The 20,890-nt window shown below is 50.7% G+C and overlaps 1 protein-coding gene across 1 annotated transcript; it reads left to right on the top strand.

Annotated features, from left to right (window-relative positions):
- The first annotated feature begins 1,668 nt into the window (after window positions 1-1,668).
- On the top strand, window positions 1,669-20,012 carry SUSD3 (sushi domain containing 3). Its single transcript, XM_037494081.2, has 5 exons — window positions 1,669-1,767; window positions 12,604-12,792; window positions 14,005-14,152; window positions 14,773-14,919; window positions 17,828-20,012. The coding sequence occupies exons 1-5, from the start codon at window positions 1,680-1,682 to the stop codon at window positions 18,042-18,044; spliced, it is 789 nt and encodes a 262-aa protein (XP_037349978.1). The 5' UTR covers window positions 1,669-1,679; the 3' UTR covers window positions 18,045-20,012.
- Window positions 20,013-20,890: the final 878 nt, after the last annotated feature.

A 20,890-nucleotide genomic window follows, 5' to 3' on the forward strand; every position in this document is an offset into this window, starting at 1 on the left:
ATGGTTATTCTGACCGGGTCACAGTTCATACAGTCAAGGTTCCACCTCCAAAAACAAGCCCAGATGCCTCTCACTGCTTCTGAAGACTGCTTTGGCAGCAAGTGGGTGTTCTGAGGCGTGACAAGGCTTATGGTTTCCTGTAGGGCGTGACAGAGGTATGAGTCCACCCCCAGCTAACAAATGCGGGCCCAACACCCATGCTTGAACACACAAAACATGAAACCAAAGAAAGTAGCAACAAAATGGCTTGTGAAGACTGCCGTTCTACTACAGCCAAGGAAGCGCTGGAACTGGAGATGGGCTTAGGACAGAGCCTTCCTGCATCTTTAAGGGTTAGGGGCCCTAATCTTAGACTTCTATTTCTGCAAGGTCCAGCCTGTGGTGCCTGGTAACCGCAGCCCTACATGCCTTGACTTAAATGGTCAGGCTCAAATTCAGTATTTTGGGGTCCTGGAAGTTTGGGCCAGAGCGTGGTGATGTGGGCAGCTTGCTAACAGACCCCATCCTGTAATTCAATTTACCTTGCTCAGATCTCTTCTCCTAGCCCTGTCCATGTACCCACAAGCAGCTGCCCTGGGCCCAGCCATGTGCACAGGGGGCTGGACAGAGCCAAACAGTCATGTATGCCTCAGACATTGGCTTAGAACCATTTGGCAGGGAGTTCTGTGATCCCTAATTGTGGTCTGGAGGGACCAGGGCTTCTATGGGTGCTTGTATTCCCCTGGCTTCCCTATGTGGCCCATAATCTGAAGTAGGAACAAGATATTTTGGGATGAAAGCAATCCTGCCCCAGAAAAGGGCAGGGCTCACCTACTATCACACTGAACCTTAGTTTCCAGCACACTCAGAAAGCAGAGGTATGGAGGGGTTGCCTTCCTGGAATTCTACTCCCTGGTCCCATGAGATCACCTCTTCCTGCCGTCTGCCAAGCCCTCCAGAGATAACCCCACTCACCTGTGCCCTCCTCCCAGGACCTCCTGGGGCAGCCACACAGGCCCGCTGGCTCTCCCTCAATCTCCCAAAATATTCTGACTTTAGGGCCTTTGCATTAAGCCGTAGTTTGCCAGAACCAGACGGCTTCCTCCAGCGCTGCAGGGGCGGGGCAAGTGCTCAGAATCCTCCCTGAGGCGCCTAGCTCAGGTTTTTGGTCTGTGAGCCCTTGGGTAGCCTGGCCACAGCCCACAGCGGAGAGCCTGGGCTAGGCGGGTGGCGTCGGTGGGGGAAGAAGGGCCCGCCAGCCAGTGCCTCTGCAGAGAGAGCTGTGCCTGAGGGTGAACCTGGAGAGTGCAGCTCCACCGGGTGTGTGCACGGGCGTCCTGGGCCAGACCCCAGAGTTCTGCATCCTGCCTCGGGATCAGTGAGGAGCTACAACATCAGCACCCAGCTCAAGGGTCCTGGCCCACAATGCCACCGATAGGGCTCACATGTGCGGCTCACCTCAGGACACCTGGCCCGAGAGGTGCCGGGCAAAGACTGCCGCGCGCGCTAGGCTGGGGAGAGATTCTTCCTTCTGGGCGGGGGGGAGAGATTCTTCCTTCTGGGCGGGGCTCAGCCTCCTGGTGGGTTCGGGCTCCCGCAGGGGCCGGTCCCGCCCCCAAGTCTGGGAGGGCGGGTCCGGAGGCGCCCCGCCCCGTCGGCCCCTGCCGGGCAGTGCGGGCCAAGCGCGAAGATCGCGTAGGATGCGCTGGGCTGCGGGGACCCTCCACCGCCGGGCGAGGACCCGGGGGCGCGCGTGGTCCGCTACCCTAGCCCCGACGAACAACACAGGTGAGGTCAGGGGCCATGGGCAGCGAGAGGGGTTCTAAGCCCGTTTCACCGACAGGGAAGCCGCGAGTGGGGGCGCACAGTCGGGTGGAGGGACGCACCGCCTGGGGGGTGGGGGCTCCAAATAGTTCAGGCTCGGCGCCGGGGAGGGGAGGAGGGTGGAAGTCGGTGCTGCGAACTGGGTGAATCAACCTGCCAGACCTTGCGGGAGGTGCCCCTGGTTCCTGGGTGGTCTCCCCAACCCCAGTTCATAGATGGAGAAACTGAGTCTGGGAGGAGGAAGCGGCTGCCGCCGTCGCGGGGCCTCCAAGGCCCCAGGATCTCAGCAAGGACAGGAGGACCAACTGTTATTTTACTTGAATTGTTTGATTTCAAGAATGTTCTGAAGAGTTTTCTTCTTCGTGCCCTGGCTCAGGCGTAGTAATGAGTCTGAAGCCCGGGTTTCTCATGCCCCCTTTGCTCCAAGAATGCGCCTAACGCCAACCCTTTCAGAAACCAGAGCAGTGCCGCAGCCTCGCTGAGACTCGCCTGTGGGCACACTGCTCCCTCTCTCTACTGGACGTGAGGGTCTGGCACATATGTGCCCCAGGCCAGGTGCTGGAGTCTGCTGTGCACGGGTGGAAGCTGGACCTGGAGGGGGAGGCTGGCCCAGGTCATTTCAGGGGTGCAGCCTGCCAGGATTGAAACAATGACGCCATCCACCCTCTCACAGGTGAGGAAACTGAGGTTCAGGAAGTTGCCACTGAGCAGAGCAGCTGCACAACTCCAGTGCAGGAATTGAGGCCCCAGCCCGGTGGGGTGAGCTTGTTGTGTTTGACCCTCCCCCCCTTCCCTAGCAGGCTGATGCCTAGTGAGGTGCTTGCCCAAAATCAGCTAGGACTGGGAGGGGAGGCCCTGCTGTGTCTGCACACAAAAGACTGTCACAGCTCATTTTCCATATCTGAGCCCTAGGGGTCTCTGCCTCATGAGCTCTTCCTAGAATTTCCAGGTGGGACTACCTCTCTGACCTGGGGTGAGTCTCTCTGTACTGTGCCTCTGTTTCCCTGTGTACTAAGTGATTGGTGCTGTAAACCTGCCCCCATACTTGTGGACAAGGCCAGAAAGTGTTAGGGAGGGCCAAGGGCACCACCCCAGCCCTGCTAGCTTAGCCCTGGGCTAATACTGAGCTCTGAATTCCTCCACCCCTTGCTCCCATCATGGGCTGTGAAATGGGCACCCACCTCTGCCTGTGGGACTGTGAAATAAAGTGATGGGCGGGGGGAGGTCTTTTGGAGGCAGCTTAGCACTGTCTAAAAGAGCAGCGGATTGTATGTTTTTCCCAAAATACCTAAAATGGGTGTGTTCCTCTGCTTTTCCCAGAGCAGATATGGGGTCCAGATTCTTCCCTCCTCTCCCCTGGCAGTGGGGGAAGGGAGGAGGACAGGTGTGGGAAGCTGACTTAGCAGGGGCTTAAGTGCTTGTTGAAGGACCAACTGGGAGGGAGGCCCTGCACTGCCTGCGGCTTCCACTGGCCCAGCCCCCTGGGCAACACTCCCTCACCAGTAGTACTCCCTGATCTGGAAGATTGTCTGGGAACCTGGCCTTGTGGAGTGGGAGTAAGGACTTGAGGTTCCAGAGGCTGGAGATGATTCCACCCCCACCCCCACCCCCGGAACGACTTTGGGGGAAGGACCTGGACTTTGGGGGAAGGACCTGGTGGGCAGGCAGATGAGGGGGCCTGGTCTATGGGCATCCCCCTACCACGCCACCCAACCCAGTTTACAGAGAGTCTGAGGACCAGAGTGAGGCACTTGGACTCAGAATAGGACCAATGTGCCCCCAGGCAGGCGATAGCCCCCTGCCAAGGTACTGACAGAACTGCTGCATGGAAGAAGCTCCTTGACCTCCCTGGAGCCTTGATGTTCTCCCCTGGGAGATTTGGGGTGCACTCATCCTGTTAGAAGTGTCCCAGTTCTGTTTTGTTCTAAGCTCCAGATACCTGGGAGACCAGTCTGGACCATAGCCTGGTCTGGTGTGAACCCCAAGCATAATTGCTATAGGTGAGGAGGTCTCACTTTCAGTATATCTCCTGTATGTGCCGGTCACTGTTTTGAATTCTCCAAGAAATTCCTGAGAGTTCTTTCATATTTGGGGAATCTGAGACTCAGCAGACCAAGACCTAGGCAGCGATCCCTCTCTGGGGCTAAGCCAGTGACCTGCCTCTCCCCATCACTGTACCTCTTATCCATAGCAGACTAGTGTCAAAGATAACTGATTTACCTGATCTCCAGCAATGAGGTCAGGGTTTGGGGGCCCTTTGGGCCCCGGGAGAGTGCCAGGAGGGAGGGCAGACCTATGGTTCAAAGTTCCAGATAAAATATTAACAAGTGATGATTGTTCTTACCCTGCAGACTGGCCTGGCCTTGCTGGGGGAGGTGGGGACTGGGGGAGGAGCCCATCCTGGTGAGACTGTGCGCCCCTCAGCATTTGGGATGGGAGGGATCATTCTGGGGGCTGGGGGAGGAGTAGGAGTAGCAGCAGGAGGTGGACAGATGGGGGTCTGTCCTCTCCACTGTCCTATCTGCTCCATAGAGTTTGTTTCTGGTTTGTATCTTATTTGCATCAAGTACATTCCCTTTGTTTTTTCTGTTGTTTTTCCACTTATTTATGACTTACTTGTGTATTGTGACAAAAGGGTCATAACTGGTACCAAGGAAAAGTACATCAGTTGAGGGGTATGGAGGTTCCCCTAAGAAAGGCTGGAGGAAACTGGTGGGCAGAAGGACAGGATAGCTGGGGGGTATCATCTGTAGAGCCTTGCCTCAGCAAGGAGTGTTGGGATCTTTGGATTGGATGGGGGGGCAGTGAGGCTTGGTGCCACCACTGCTCATCAAGGGGAAGCAAGGGTCTGCAGGCTGAGTAGTGAGGACATGAGCAAAGGCTAATTGTACAAAGTTAGGGTCATGGTTCTGGGCCCACTGCCTATCTACCAGGTCTTGGTGGTTCCTGGAGCATCCCTGGAAGGCAGTCTGAAACCCCTGCTGTTCCTGAACCATGGCTCCTCCCTGCCCCACCCTGGCTGTGCATTGCGGTGGAAAGTCTGGTGGGGGACAGGTAGTGTACATTGGGGACTTGAGGTGAAGAGGTTCTGTGGATTGCAGTTTCCTTACCTGGAAAGCAGGCTCAGCCAAGAGAAGTTTCTCAGGTCTTCCAGGTCCAGGGACTGAAAGACAAAGGCACCTGTGCCCATGAGTGGGGGAGGCAGGTGGTCTCCTAGGCCCATGCCATGGACTGGGGGTTTGGGACCTAAGGAGATGGCAGTTGGAGGTATCCTGGGTGTGTGGGCTGGGGCCTCAGGGTCTGTGAGTTGGCAGGTAGAGGTCTTCCCTGGGTCTGGAATGGGGGTTTGAGGGATGAAAGGTAGCAGTCTGCTAGGCCCCTGAATTGGGGAATTTGGGGTTCAGGGGTGGCAGGTGGAGGTCCCCATGCCTGTGTACTGGTAGGTGGGGATGTGGCATAAAGCCTTCTTCTAGAATGGTTCCTGCACTCAAAGGTCTTCACTTGGTGGTCTGCTTTTCCTGTGACCCTGGAGGGGCATGTCACCCCATTTTGCAGATGGAAAGTTGAATTGAGCGAGGTGAGGACTGGGTCTAGGACCTGCAGTGGTCAGCACAGTCAGCCTGGTGGAAGGGACTGAGGGTCTGTCCAGCAGAGCAGCCACCCAGCTCCTCTCTCCTTTTCACCAGCCCCTTCCCCAATCCCAGCCCCCACTGCCTCCTGGTGGGCAGAGGATCAGAGCAGGCATGTTCCCCTCCTCCCCTCCATTTTGTTCCCCTCCTCCCCACAATTATTTCCCCAGATCTTTCATTTTCATATTTAAGGGAGCCCATCATACAGTCGTGCTTTAGGAGCAGGGCTCCTGTGATGTCTGGAACCCAGGGTGGGCCACCTCTCGTGCACAGATGACTAGCTACCCGTGGGGCATCTGCTGCTCTGGGGCACCCCCTACCCTCCCACTTGTTTGGAAGGTTCCCAGAGGCAGAACGTCCTCTGGGCATCTTGGGGACGGTTCCATTCTATAAGATGTGTGAACCCCATTTGTGAAGTTTCCCGCAGTGTGGTGCAGGCCAGGCCCCTCACCAAAGCGGAACTTGAAACAGCACAGGATGCGAGTGTGGACTCAGGAGGGCCGCAGTGGTGACTGCCTTACCGGCTGCATGTCTTCTTGGTTGGTCCCTGCCGTTCTCTGCCTGCTGCAGCATGTACAGGTGGATCGCAGGCCTGAGTGGTGGCTAGGACTCCCAGCTGTGTGACTGCAGAACTGACTTGCTGCCTGGGGTTGGAAACCTCTGCTGTAGTCTGTGCCCCACACCAAGGCCATTGATGTGGTGGAGCAGGCTCAGCAGAGGTAAGCGGCACTGGCTGGCTGCTGGGTAGACGGGCGGGCAGGATCAGTTACGTTCAGCAGTGCCGTTCCAGGCTTTCTCCCAAGGTTTTACATGTTTTCAGATGTACTGCAGAATTGAAAGAGTTTGTAACCACCGCACCCCGCTGCCCTGAACACACAGCAGGCTGCTTCCTCATACCTCTGCCACCCCTGCCCACCCTCAAGGCACCCTGTGTTATGATGAGGTTCTAGTTGTATCTTTAAAGGGTGAACTCCCATCCTCCCTTCACTCAGCAGTTGCTGGTGTAGATTCTGGGTGAATAGCCAAGGGTGCCCCCAGAGCCTGCCCTTGCTGATTCCCCACTTCCACCTCGAGTCCTCCCCTCCCTGTGGGCGACATGGGGCTGGAGAGAAAGAAAATACATTAACCACGGAAGAATGGAGAAGTTGCAGCTCTAAATTGAGGACTGGGAAGTGTTGGCTGCCTGGTGACTCTGGGGAAGGGGCCACGTGACTGACCCATGGGTGCCCTGATATATCTACTTGATTCCAGAACACACGTTCACCTCCCTGACCAGAAGGACAGCAAATGTCCTGGAAAAGAAAAGTTCTCCACAGGGAACCACTGGCCAAAGCCCTTGCCCATTCATTCATTCACTCATTTGTTCCTGCATTGGTGCCAGTGGAGACAGTGTGGTGGTTAATTAAGAAATCAGACTGGGTCAAAGTTGGCATCCACTGTATACCACTGGTCATTGGATGGCTCATGGCCAGCTCACATTTAGAGTTAGGGAGTATCCTGTGGAGGGGGTGCACAGAGTGGGTGCAGTGTCCTCTGCTCTGCCTCGAGGGCCTCCAGCTTAGCTCAGTGCTTGCTGGGGCACCTGCCTGCCCCCATTCCCCTCTACCCTAGGCATTGTGTACCCTCCCTCCATACCAGTGGGTCAGTGTTTTTAATCTTGACCAAGCTAAGAGGCCAAAAAGTCTGCTAGATTTTAGATTTGCATTTCTTTGATTGATATAAGTGTTTCTCTTGATATATAATTAGCATACCAGACACCATTTAAATTATACATATAAAATGTACAGCTTCATGGTTTTTTGTTTTTTTTTTTTTTTTAATAGAGGCATGTTTTATTTATTTATTTATTTATTTGTTTGTTTGTTTTGTTTGTACATGCACTGGGTACAGTCAGAAGCGCGGGAGGGTGAGAGAATTCACCAGAGCCAGAGCGGGGAGCAGAGCAGGCAGAAGGACCGAAGTACACTGCTGAGGGCAGCAGCGGGCGGCAGGAGAGGTCTGCGCGCCATGCGGGACCCTCCTCTGGTGGCCAGGGAGCAGCCAGGAATCGAACCGGCGCCGCAGAGGTCACCGGCAGCTTCGCAACCCAGCGCTCAACCGCTGCGCCACCAGGGAGGCCCCAGCTTCATGGTTTTAAGTACATTCACACAGTTGTGCCACCATCACCACCAACAATTTTTTAATATAGTTTTTTTAAATTTTTATATTCCCCATACAATTGCGACCCCCTTATTTTGACCCCAAACCCTCCCCTCCCTGCCCTCCACCCCCCATAGAGTGTCTCTGGTTCATAGTTTTTTGTTGATTTTGATTTTCACTTTCTTATAGTTATTCATTTTCCTGGTCCCTTATTTAAGTTTTCTAGATTCCTGCTATGAGTGAGACCATCCGGTATTTTTCTTTTTCTTTCTGGCTTATTTCGCTGAGCATGATCCCTTCCAGTGCCATCCATGTTGCTGCAAATTGCATGTGTTTATCTTTTTTGAATGCTGAGTAATATTCCATGGTGTATATGTACCACATCTTCTTGATCCAGTCATCTATTTTTGGGCATTTGGGTTGTTTCCAAAGCTTAGCTATTGTAAACAGTGCTGCTATAAACATAGGGGTGCAACCAACAACAATTTTAAGACACTTTTATCATCCCCAAAAGAAGTCCCACAGGCCTTAGCAGTCAGCTCTCAACTTTCCCCTCCCCTTAGACTGTGGCAACCGCTAATGTACTTCTGGCTCTATATTTGCCTATTTGAACATTTCCCATAAATGGATCAGATAGTATGTGGTCTTTGGTGTCTGGTTTCTCTCTCTTAGCATTGTGTCTTCAGGGTTCATCCATGTTGTGGTGTCAGCAGTTTGCGCCTTTACATGGCCAACTATCACACTGTAGGGATGGATCACATTTATTTATCATTCATCAGCTCATAGACATTTGGGTTGTTGCTATTCTTTAGCTCTTGTGGACATTCAAGTACAGGCTTTTGTGTCCTTGGGTATTTTCCTTTCTCTCGGGTATGTGACCTAGGAGTGGAGTTGTGGCATCATGTGGAAATTCTCTGTGTAAGTGCTGGAGAAAGTTCTAGAGAGGCTGTCCTGTCTCTTATTCCCACCTGCAGCATGAGGTCCCTTGTCTGCAGCATGAGGACACCTGGTGTCCCTTTGGCCTGGTGTCTGTGACGGGGCCCCTTCTTGTGGGTTGGGTGTGCATTTCCCCAAAGACCTGTGATGCTGAGCATCTTTCATGTGCAAGGGCAGTGAATCTTTAGAGAAACTTCTATGCAGATCCCTTGCCCATTTTTAAGTTGTGTTATTTATCTTTTAATAATTCGGTGAATATACATTCTAGATACACATACTTTATCAGATATGTGATTTGCAAATGTTTTCTTGCATTCTTTGGGTTTTCCTTTCACTTTGATTATGTCCTTTGATACACAATTTTCATTTTAATGAAATTCAGTTTATATTTTTTTTTGTTCTGTTTTTTGCCTTTCAGTGTTCTATCTATTGCCTAATCCAAGGTGATGAAAATTTACCCCAATGTTTTCTTGTAAGTCTTCTATCTTGTAAGTCTTCTAGTTTAGTGCTTATATTTAGGTCTTGATGGTTAATTTTTGTATCTGATGTAAGAAGCGGGCCACCTTTATTCTTTTACATGTAGACATCATTTTCTCAGAACCAATTGTTGAAAACTGTTCTTTTCCCATTGACTTGTGTTGGCAGCCTTGTCGAAAATCAGTTGACTGTAAATATGAGTTAATTTCTGGACTTTTTCTTTCATTCCGTTGCCTTGATGTGTGTCTTGTTTTGATCACGGTGGCTGTGTGCTGTTTTGAAATAGGGAAGTATCCGTCATGTGCAACCTGTTTTCAAGGTTATTTTTGTTTTGGCTCTTAAAATGCAGTTCCATCTACATTTTAGGGTCAGCTTATTAGTTTCTGCAAAGGTGGCTGCCTGGCTCTGGGTGGGTCATGTAGAGTATATAGAAGAGCAAATCCGAGTAGAATCTAAGTACTGTACCTGAGCAGTGTCAGCTCTTCCCACCCACGAGCTTGTCATGTTTTCCATTTATTTAGGTCTTTCAGTTCCTTCAACATTTTTTGTAGTTTTCAGAGTTTAAGTTTTGCACATCTTCTGAGAAATCTATTCGTAAATAGTTGACTCTGCTTGATGCTCTTGTGAACGGAATTGTGGTCTTAATTTCATTTTCAGTTGCTCACTGCTACTGTACTGAAATGCAGTGGGTATTGTGTGCTGATCTTGTACCCTGAAACCCTGCTAGACTCATGTTTTAGTTCCTATTGACTTAGAGCAGATTCATGAGAAATTTCTAATGTGAGATCATGTTATCTAATAGAGAGGCTTTATTTTTCCCTTTCCCAGGGGGATGCCTTTTATTAATTCCTTGCCTAATTGCTCTGCCCCCTGGCTTTGAATCATTTTTCTTTTCTAACTTGCCCATTCTTTCTGTTGTGATTTTATTGTCTCTGTTGGTACCGAACACCCTCTGTGACGTGTGTTGCCGATAATCCAACCCATCCTTGTTCTGGTAAATTAGGACTCAGCCACACACCCAGCACCACTGCCCTATTGTGAGTGTTTGGCTGGTCAGCACCCCCTCTGAGCTAGGTTTCCTCATGTTAAAGGTGATTTCCTCTGGATGTCCTCTGGATGCTCTTGATTGCTACATGCAATGAGGAATGCAGACACTTCTTGACTAGAATGTTCTGTCAGACCTGCATTGCTGTTGTCAGCGTTGATCCTGACTTTGGACACCTGGGAACAGGAGATCTGAGTCCTCCCAACACAAGGAAGTCTTCGTGGCAGCCCTGGCCCCAGCTGGGTTCACCCATCACCTTCCTTGGGTGTGTCATCAAACCTCACTGTGCCTCAGTTTCCCCACCTGTGAAGCAGAGGGGGACTGCCCTTCTATAGAGCTGCAATACAGTGAAGCACCCATTAGACACCTAATGTTTTATATCGATTTCTACTCTACCCAACCTCCTTCCCAAGCCATAAGGGCCCCATCTGGGTAGCCTGGCCTGCTTTGCAGCCATCCAAATTGACCCTCCTAAGGCCACCCCAAGATCACACTCTTCCTTGCATTCAGCCTAGTGGGACACCCAGGTTCTTAGTGAGGCCAAGCTGGGGGATGGACTAAATGCAGCTTATGCAGCACAACCAAACATTGTCCCCTAATGTTGCTGGCCATAATGAGGGACTCAGGCAGCTTCCCTGGCAGCAGGGTGTGAGGTGGGGACTGAAGTCTGGGTCCCTGTTAACATCCTTCCTCTGAGTGTGGCAGAGCTGGCCTGGCCAGGATAAAGGTGCTGATTTGCTGAGCTTTGTTTCCCCTCTGGACAGGGTGGTTGTGTGCACATATGTGAAGTGCCAGTGCAAATGTGGTACAAGTGTGTGAGCATGCATGTGCACCATCCCAATAACAGCACCTGGACTGGGCAGACCTGGACATGCTCTGTCCCCACAGACTGCGTGAGATGGGGTAGGGGAGGGTTGTCCCACAGATGGAGTCTATCTGGGCTGCTTCCAGGTGGACATGGATTTTGAGAGACACTCTAGCGAGCACAGATGTCCTGGGGATATGTGTTGAAAGCAGAGCCCACAAGGTTTCCTGTAGATTGGGAAGAGTCCAGGCCAGTTCCAAGTTCTGTGTGAATGGCTGGGGACTAACATCAGAGTTAAGCTGGAGCAGCTTTATGTCAAATAGGTTGGGGAATATAAGAGTCTGCTGGGACGGCTGGGTCAACTGGGCAGCAGGACACCTATGCCTGGTGCCCAGGGGAAAACCATGACAGAGGACAGGTTGCCCTCATCCACTGTGGAGTGACGGGTCCTCAGTAGCCTGCTGTCCCCATATCACTCTCACCAGGTGCCTTTGTTTGTGAGGGGATCAGCACTGGCATGAGGTCCCCACAGTGTTACTGCAGGCACAGGCCACAAAACCAGTTTTCTCTGTTCTCTAGGACTAGCTGCTCTGTCCATTATCAGTGCTCAGAATTAGAATGTTCCAGAGAAGCAGAAAGAAGAGCTTCTTGTACTCAGACTTCAGAACATCTATAGCAGCCACATTGCTATTATTCAACAGCTGGTAGAACCTGCATGCCCATCAGAGGTCACAGGGATGCCAGCAGAGCCATTTGCTGGCAACAGGACTATTCCACTGTGAACATGAACACTTCTGACAGCACATTGCCTCTTGATGCCTCTTGCTAAGCGAGGGCTGCCAGACAAAGGGCACATGACAAGTGCATACTTGTATGTGTGTGCGCTTGTCTGTGCACACATGTGCATGTATGTGTCAGGGTGTACTCTGATTCACTGCACAGTCCCTGTGCTGGAGATATGGATGGCTTCTACCTTCTTACTACACTGGAGGGTTCTGAGGCAAACATCCTGGTAAAGGAATTCTGGCAGCTCTTCATAATTATTTCCTATGGCTAGTTTCTTAGGCACACATACAATATAAAGCTCTTAATATACTTTACCAAAGTCCCCACCAGCAAAGTCCAAGAGAAGCCACTCCCAGAGCCTTGGTGACTTCCTCCATGGTCTTTTTTATTTTACTTTTTTCCAAGCTGAGGAATAAAAGATCAGCTCTCGTTTTTCATGGTTGTGTACATCCCTTTGTGAATTGCTTGTTCACACATTGGTCCAATTGCCTTATTTTTCAGCTTTTATTGATGTGTAAAATCTTCATAAATTAAGGGTTTGAACTTTTGCCCTGTGTTCTCCAAATATCTTTCCCTAATGCTTTTCATCTAAGTTTGTTTTTCAGTTATTCATGTGTAACAAATTTTTGCTTTCATGCCATCAAGTCTATAGATCTCTCTCTCCCTTCTTTTTTTTCCTTGATTTGGCCTTTGGAACTATGCCTGGATAATTACTATGTGTTTGCTTTTATGTCTTCTGATGTGTTTTCAATTTCAACACCATGGTCTTTAGAAGACCTATACTTCACTCAAAGTAGGGATCAGCTCTGCCTTTGTCCCCAGGCCTCTGGTTACATAGATGCCATTCCCATGGTCTGGGTGGCCCTGGGACCTCTGGAGTATCGTGTGGCTGTTGGGGCAGCAGTGCCCCATTCCCATTCCAGGAGGGAAGTCCTGTCTCTAGGGAAGGGTTCTCATGTCACCTCTCTGCTCTCCCTTCCTAGGAACATGTGCTCAAGTGCAGCCACCCCCGCGGGGCACCATCCAAGTCCTTCGTGGAAATGGCACTTCTGTGGGGACTGTCATCATGTTCCACTGCCCCTCAGGGCACCAGATGTTGGGGTCCGGCCTTCTCACCTGTACTTGGAAGGGGAATATCGCCGAGTGGTCTTCAGTGGCCCCTGTGTGCAAGTGTGAGGCCCACTCCCCTTCAGTTGTCTTTGGGAGGGAACCTGATCCCTTCTGTGGATGATGTGGGTGTCCACAGACAAGGTGTGGTGGGTGTGAGTCACAGCTGGGCCTGCATATAGGGTCCTGATGCTGGTGCTTGTGGGATAGTGACTGGTGGCCCCTTGGAATCCATGTCCACAGTGTGTCTTAGTCCCAGATCCTAGCTCTGCCAAGGACTTAGCCTGTCACCTCCAAGAAGCTGCTTGTGCTGTATGAGTCAGAGCTGTCTCTTCAGTGGGAAGCTGTATCCATACTTTCATTCTTCCATGCATTCATGCAATAGATCTTGATCCGTGTGCCAAAATTCTAGGATTAAGGGACACCAAAGGTCAGAGTGTGCCCAGTGGGGTCTCCCAGTCTGTGGGAGAAGATGGTTGTCTAGTTTTCTTTTTTAAAATATTTATTTATTTATTTATACAAGCCCTGGGTACAGTCAGAAGCATGGGAGGGTGAGAGAATTCACCAGAGCCAGAGCGGGGAACAGAACAGGCAGAGTGATGAAATACACTGGGTAAGGGGCAGGGCAAAGGCATGTCCCCGCATCCCCAGGAGGCTGCTAGAAGTTGCCCCACAGAATATGTAGTCTTCATTCTGGTTGACCAGAATGGGTTAGGAGTCCTGGGGACAGGGGACACCAGTGTCCACTATAGGGGAATGTATGTGGCAGTGCTCAAGTTAAGATCTATGACCTTTTTGTCCTTTGAAACCTGATAGTAATGGCAGGTTGCACAGCTATGGGCTGAAGGCCCATTGACCCCAAACATGGACATTTTCCCTGCTTTTGAGCCTTCTTGAGAGTGTCTGAGAAGACAGGTACGCCCCGGAGGGTTTTGCCATTGTGAAAATAGATTGTAACTGCCAACTTCCATCTGGTCGTGGGCCCTGGCCACAGTGGGTGGAAGCCAGGGAGCCATCACTGAACTCAATAAGAACTCAATAAGCCACCAATAAGAACTTTTCCTGGTGTGCCATGACCTCCTACACCTTCAAAATCCTGCTCAGCCCCTTGTGAGGGGCAGTCTTCCCTAACAGCCCCATTCCTACAACAGTTTACAAGAACCTTTACCTCAGCTGCCCCTCACTGACGCATGCCCATAGAACAGGGCTCTCTGAGTACCACTGGGCCTAGCAGTTTGGGGGATGCCATGCCAGGACTGGTCTTGTCTCCCTTGCAGCTGTGCCACCATCTGAGACCTTTGGCTTTAAGGTGGCTGTGATCGCCTCCATTGTTAGCTGTGCCATCATCCTTCTCATGTCTGTGGCCTTCCTCACCTGCTGCCTGATAAAGTGTATAAAGAGGAGTGAGCTGAGGCGCGCTGACAGGTGAGTGCACGGTGCTACTGCAGAGGTTCCTGGGAGGTGGGCCTGGGGTCTGGGGTCCTGACCTCACAGAAGTAGGCCAGGTCCTGCCACTTGGGCCACTGTGCCTCTGAAAGTGTCAGGCACCAGGGGTGGTGGGTGGGGAGGTGGCATCTTGCTGTTCACAGGGCACTGAGGCCAGAAGTTGTCTGTGGCTTGTGCTCTTCAGTGTTGGAACATTGGGCTAAGTGGAGCATGCTAAACTGTAGCTAGTCTTCACTATATCTTCTTGGGGGGGGGGCGGTGGTGGTGGTATAGTTTAATTGTTGTAAAATACTTATAAAAGTCCTTGTTTTAACTATTTTTAACTGTATAATTCAAGGGTATTAGTTACATTCTCATTATCGTGTGTCCATTGCTCAGTCCATCTCTAGAACTCTCTGCTATCTTTGTCAGTAGCATTTTACTGCTATGTAGCTGAGCTGCTCATTTGCCAATCATCCTGAGTGACAGAGCTAGGATGCCACAGTTACTGTGTGGCTGAGATGCCCACATGCTCACCGTGGGTTTTGCAGGATCTTGGCCACAGACCAGGGTTGGGAAGTGTACTGGAAGCACCTGACATCCTCTCCATCTGTCTACAGGGTGGCCCAGCTGTGGCTCCAGCTGCGTGGTGAGGACCTGGAGACAGTGCAGGCTGCTTACCTGGGTCTCAAGAGTCCGAACAGCAATAGCAGCTCACAGCCCAGGAGCTGGCTCAGCCAGGTTCATGACAACCAAAGCTTCACCACGTAGGCATCCACTGGTCCATGGTGTAGTGGGTGGGTTTGGTGGAGGACTTAAGGGGTCAGGGTGTGGGCCTGTTTAGCAGGAAACCAGACTTGAAAACCAGAACCCTGCTTGCTGTACGCAGGTCACCAGGCCCGAGTGCTTGTCCCTGGAACCAGAGGCAGCAGTCGGTCCTTCCAGGCACCCTGAGCACCCCAGAAGCGCCTCCCTGTGCCTGTACTTTGATAATCAAACCTGCAGAGAAGTTGAAACTTCTGGTCTCAGGAGGGTTCCACAATGTACACTTGACTTACTCTCCACCCAGCACCTGCCTTCTCTCTCTCTCTGTCTCTCCCATTTATGTGTGTCCCTCTCATTTTCCCTATTTCTGTCTCTCTCTGTTTCTGAAAGAACACACACACACACACACACACATTTTTGACATTTTTGAACCAATGTCAGGACATTTTCTCTCACGCCTATTTGTGACTTGGCGATGTAATCCTGGCTGAAGGTGAACTTTATTTTTTTTTTTTAAAGATTTATTTATGTATACAAGAGCCGGGGTACAGGCCAGAGGTGTGTATGTGGGGAGGGGTGGTGGTGAGAGGATTCACCAGAAACAGACTGGGGAACAGAACAGGCAGACTGACTGAAATACACTGCTGAGGGGAGCAGCAGGCAAGACAGGAGAGATCTGCTGTGCCATGTGTGTTTCTCCCTGGCTGGCCGGGGATTGAACTTGTGCTGCAGAGGCTGCAGATAGCTTCACAGGGCTGTGCTTAACCCTTTGCACCACCAGGGAGGCCCTGAAGGTGAACTTTAGATACAACCACCTCCTGAAGCTGTTAGTAGCTTTGAGCACGTGCCCTTTGACCCAGGATTCTGCTTGTTCCAGTTGTGGAGTCTCCTTCATTGGGGACCAACTTCATGTCTCTAGTGCCACTGCCTCTATGAGACTATTTCTGGTGGGGGCACCGTGGCTGATGCTGGTCAGATTACACACCATTAGCCTGTCCCCCAGCAGGACCTGGCAGTTCCACTGTCAAGTGATGATGAAGGGACTCTGTGAGGAGTCATCCCTTCTAACCCATGACCTCCTCCCAGGGGTGATCTGAGATTACAGTTCTGCCATTCCTTCTGTGAGGAATGAGGATGACTTCTGGTTTTCTTTCTTTTCCATTTTGTTTTGTTTTAGTATTTTAGTATTTTAGTATTCCTATGGGCTCATGGGTATTTTTTCCTCAGACTTTATTTGGAGAATTTCATAAATATACAGAAGTAAGGAGAATAGTGTCATGGTCTCCTGGCCTGCCTCTGCCTTCAGGGCTTCTGAATTCCCCCATCATTTGGAGTCATATTTCCAGCTGTGATCCTTTGTCTGTGGGAGCCCCAGTGCCTGCCACTCTGGTTATGCCTTGTTCTTTCAGAAGTTCCTTTCCTTTCTCCATAAGGTTCTGGGCCCTCAAGTGCATCATAGTGATACGAAAATGACAAAACAAAATGGAAAAGGAAGAAAACCAGAACTCATGCTCATTCCTCACAGAAGGAATGGCAGAATTGCAATCCCAGAATATGATCACCCCTGGGAGGAGGTCTGTGTATCCCCCTTCCCATACAGCTGGTGAAAATGAGGCTTCAGGGTGCAGGGGAGACCCTGTGCTTGCCACGGACACCTGGCTAAGGCTGGGGGTGTTTTCTCTTTCCCACAGTGGGCACAGAGCTGCATGAGGAATTGAGTCTACTCACTGAGGAAGTGGGAGAGCCCAAGTAGGGATGTCCTGAGGGCTCCCTGACATGCTGGAGGAGGCCAGCTTGAGGGCCACCCTGAGAGGTGATTCTAGTCAGTACAGCTCAAGAGGCAGGAAGTAAGATGGGGGAAGCACATGGGCAGAACTCTCCTGCAGCTCCTCTCAAACCCCACTCAGCACAGTTTAAGGGGGACGCAAGAAAGGCCCTGAGTCAGGGTCTCTGATAGCACAAAGCTCAGGGGCCTCTGGAAATGCCATCCTTAGGCAAGGCTGGGTGACTGGTAGTGAATTATCTTAGCAGGGTCCATTGTAATTTTATCTCATTTTAAGAAATATGTTCAGAATCACACAGCTAGTAAAGTGTGACAGTGCATTCAAACTGGCTCCAAAGTACATGAACTTGCCCACAGCTGTCTGTCCTCTCTAATTGATTCACTCAATCATTGAACCAGCATATAACTTCTTAATTCCTACTAGTCCCTAGAGTTTTTTTTTGAAAACTAGGTATAGGTGGGGGCAGTGATCCTAGCAGGCTTCCTAAAGGAGGTGATGCCTGAAGTGAACAGGCTGGGCTAACCTGCTTTTTGGGAAGGAAACAGCCAGCATCTTACTGGGAGGGAATAGCCTTGCAGAGACAAGCAGGCTTTAGGGAGCCAGGTCAGAGTGGATAGACCAGATGGACAGGAGTGATAGATAGAGGCAGGGTTGAATGGGCAGGGGATGGCCAGCATTTGATCAACCTAGAGGATGAAGTGGTTTAGGTTTAGAATAGGGGGAGCTTCATGGAACTGAGAATCTAGGAGGTGGTGATCTGACCCCAAACTACCAGAAGTTAGGCCTCATAGGAACAAAGGTAACCTCACCCCCTGATGCTCATGATCCCTACTGGCTTTTCCCTTTCTGGGGCATCTGGGCCTGACCCCCAGGAATTACATACACTGAATGAATCTCCTTCTTCAGCACAAGCCCTAGGAAGCCCCTTCCCTATCTTAGAAGGCAGGCGAGTGGTGCCAATGGAAGAGCATCTTTGTATGTAGGGCAGCTCCAGCAGGATGAAACTGGGCTCCTCAACCTAGGGGCACAGTTTGCCACAGGTCTACCTCCATTTTCCCACATGGATAGAGTTGGGGTTTGACAGATCATATTCTTCCTAAAGCTCTTGCTTCCTCTCTCTCCACAGAGACTTTGGTGAGGGCACCAGAGAGGTGGCTGGCCTGGCCCACAGTGTGAACAAGGACCCATGGACCCTGGGACCTGGTGCTCTGAACCCCATTGGCACTACTGGCTTCCCCGACACTCAGAGGATGATGCATACAACAAATATGGGGCAGATTGTGCCTGCCTCCAGACTCACCTCAGGAATCTGCAGACAGCCCATGGCCTATGTCCCCGGATGACCACAGCCAAGGACTCTCTCACTTGTGGGGGTTGGGGGCATTCACAACTTGACGTGTCCAGCTTGAGATTGGTCATGAAGTCAGCTTCTGGCTTAAGGATCTTTCAGGACTCCCACCTGGGCACTCAAGGGAGGTGTCCTATCTGGGGGAGCCCAGCCGCAGCAGTTTTTATAGCTAGGCTCCTTGAAACCATTGCCTCAGAGGATCTCAAACCCAGTTGCAGCCTCCCTCTGACCTGGTTCTGGTAAAGATACAGGGACAGTTTAAGCAAATCTAGTTTTGCATATCAGAGTAGGAAAATAAACTCAGCAACTTCAGATGCATCTTCCTCATGGGGCGCTGCCTGTGAGATGGGACTTGATGAAATGTCAGCATCCAGTCTCTAAAATTATTGATCAAGGTTGTAAAATAAACAGTTCTTTTGAATGCTGAAAAATACAAAGGTAAACATCACTCTCTTGGATTTCAGTCCCTCTAGAGAAAAACCCCAGGCACACTGGCCTAAAACTATTATCCTTTATTACCGTTTGGGCTCCAGACTTAACCAGTGCTCAGCTGGTGGCCCTCAAGGCCCTTTCTGAGGTGCTGTGGTCAGCTGGTGACTGGCACTGGCTGTGAAAGGCTGGCCAACACATCAGAATACGCTGCTGCTGTCTGCAGAGACCTCCGAGGGGCATGATCATCTTACATCTTGGTGAGAATTCCAAGTGCAAGCACCATCTTTCAGGCTCCAGTCATGTCATGTCCTTCGCAGTAGGGGTGGCAGCTGGACCTTTTGGTGAAGGAGTGTCATACCTGCATATGTCCAGCCCAGTCTTCCACCTGTCCTGATCCCAGGTGAGCCCTGTGTGCATGCCTGTGGGTGTGGCTGTAGTTGGCAGTCTCTCATGCACACTTGTTTGCTCCATTTAACATGACCTTGGGCTCATTCTGTAGTGCCTTCTGCATATTCACCTCCTAAGTGGCTTGGGCTAGCCCCATCTTCCAGGTTCTCATCAGTGGAGCGTCACCTCTGTTCTGGGCAGGTTGAACTCCAGTCTATTACCATTTGGGGTGTGGACTGTTTAACCATTGAGGAAAGTGGCTGAGTTTTGCCCTCTGACCTTTCTTCCTGCCTAGAGGGCCTACAGCCATACTGGGGCCATGAGGAGAAGGGAGCCCGATGAACAAGCGGCAGTCCAGAAGGAGCTTGAGCTGCCTCCAGACACATGGTAAAATCTACCATCTTAACCATTTTGAAGTGTAAAGTTTGGTGGCATTAAGCACATTCAACCATCACCTCCTTCCATTTCCAGAACTTTCTCACCTTCCCAAACTGAAATATACTTATTTTACAATAACTCCATTTTCCTCCCCCAACCCTTGTACCCCCCCATTCTGCTTTCTTTTAGTCTCTATGAATTTGATGACTAGGGAACTCATATGAATAGAATCATCCAGTATTTGTCCTTTTTTTGACTGCCTTATCATATCTCATTGAGCATAATGTCCTCAAGGTTTATCCATGTTGTAGCCTGTGTCAGAATTTCCTTCCTTTTTTTTTTTTTTAAAGATTTATTTATTTATACAAGAACCGGGGGACAGGCCAGATGTGCAGGAGGGTGAAAGGATTCACCAGAGACAGAGCGGGGAACAGAACAGGCAGACTGACCGAAATACACTGCTGAGGGGAGCAGCAGGCGAGACAGGAGAGGTCTGCTTGCCATTTGGGCATCTCCGCGGCCAGCAGAGATCCAATCAGCACTGCAGAGGCTGCGGACAGCTTCTCAGCACTGTGCTCAACCACTTGCACCACCAGGAAGGCCCAGAATTTCCTTCCTTTTTAAGACTGAATAATATCCCACTGTATGAGTGGACCACATTTGGTTTATTCATTCACTGTTGATGGACACTTGGGTTGTTCTGCCTTTTGGCTATTGTGAATCACGCTCTGAACATGAATGTACAAGTATCACTTAAGTTCCTACTTTCTGTTCTTTTGTGTATATAGAGTGTTAAGATGAAAACATAAATCACAATGGATCACCACACTCTCCTTAACACATCACCCTCAAATGGTATGTGCCAGCTCCCTGGCTCTCCTTTACCACCTGCCCTCACCCTTTTGCTCACCCTGGGGCTGGGCACATTGACTGAACCTCAATCATAGAATGACCATCTTTGCCTGGGGCTTCATATGTGTACCTCCTCTGAAATAGTCTTCCCCAGCTGTCATATGCTGTGCCCCTTCACATCAGCCAAGCCGCTGCTCAGATGTTTAGTGCACTAGTTATATACTTTCACAGATATGAGTACACCAAAATGTAGTGGTCAAAACTAAAAGTCATTTATTACCTCTCAGTTTCGGGTGAGGCTGGTAGGGTCCTGAGGCTGCTGTCGGGTTGGCCAAGGCTGCCCTGTAGGTTTGACTGGGCTAGAATCCACTCCCAGGGTGGTTCTCTTCCTCAGGCAGGCTGGTGTCAGCTGTCTGCTGGAGGGCTTAGCTCCCCCCCTCCTCCGCCACCAGCCCCCTGCAAAACTGAGCATTGCTTGAGTGTCCTCATGACGTGATGGTGCTGCCCAGAGTAAATGACCTGGAAGATAAAGGTAGAAATCACATCATCACTCTGCCACATTTCAGGGTCACAGAATCCAGCCTGATTACCATGGGAGGAGATGTGAGATTCTGGGGACTTTTTGGAGGCTGGCCAGGCAGCCACTAGCCTCTTACCCTTCATAGTATGTATCAGATGATTGCTTTATCAGTCTGAGCAGAAGCTCTGAGGGGTAGACCCTCTTGCCTTTTTGAGCATCATTTAGTGGGCACATGGCTAGTGTTCAGGGAACATTTACTGAATGAATGAATG

Source organism: Talpa occidentalis, unplaced genomic scaffold (genome assembly GCF_014898055.3).
Source record: "Talpa occidentalis isolate TD23 unplaced genomic scaffold, MPIMG_talOcc4v2.1 talOcc4.7, whole genome shotgun sequence".
In the NCBI taxonomy this organism is placed as follows: domain Eukaryota; kingdom Metazoa; phylum Chordata; class Mammalia; order Eulipotyphla; family Talpidae; genus Talpa; species Talpa occidentalis.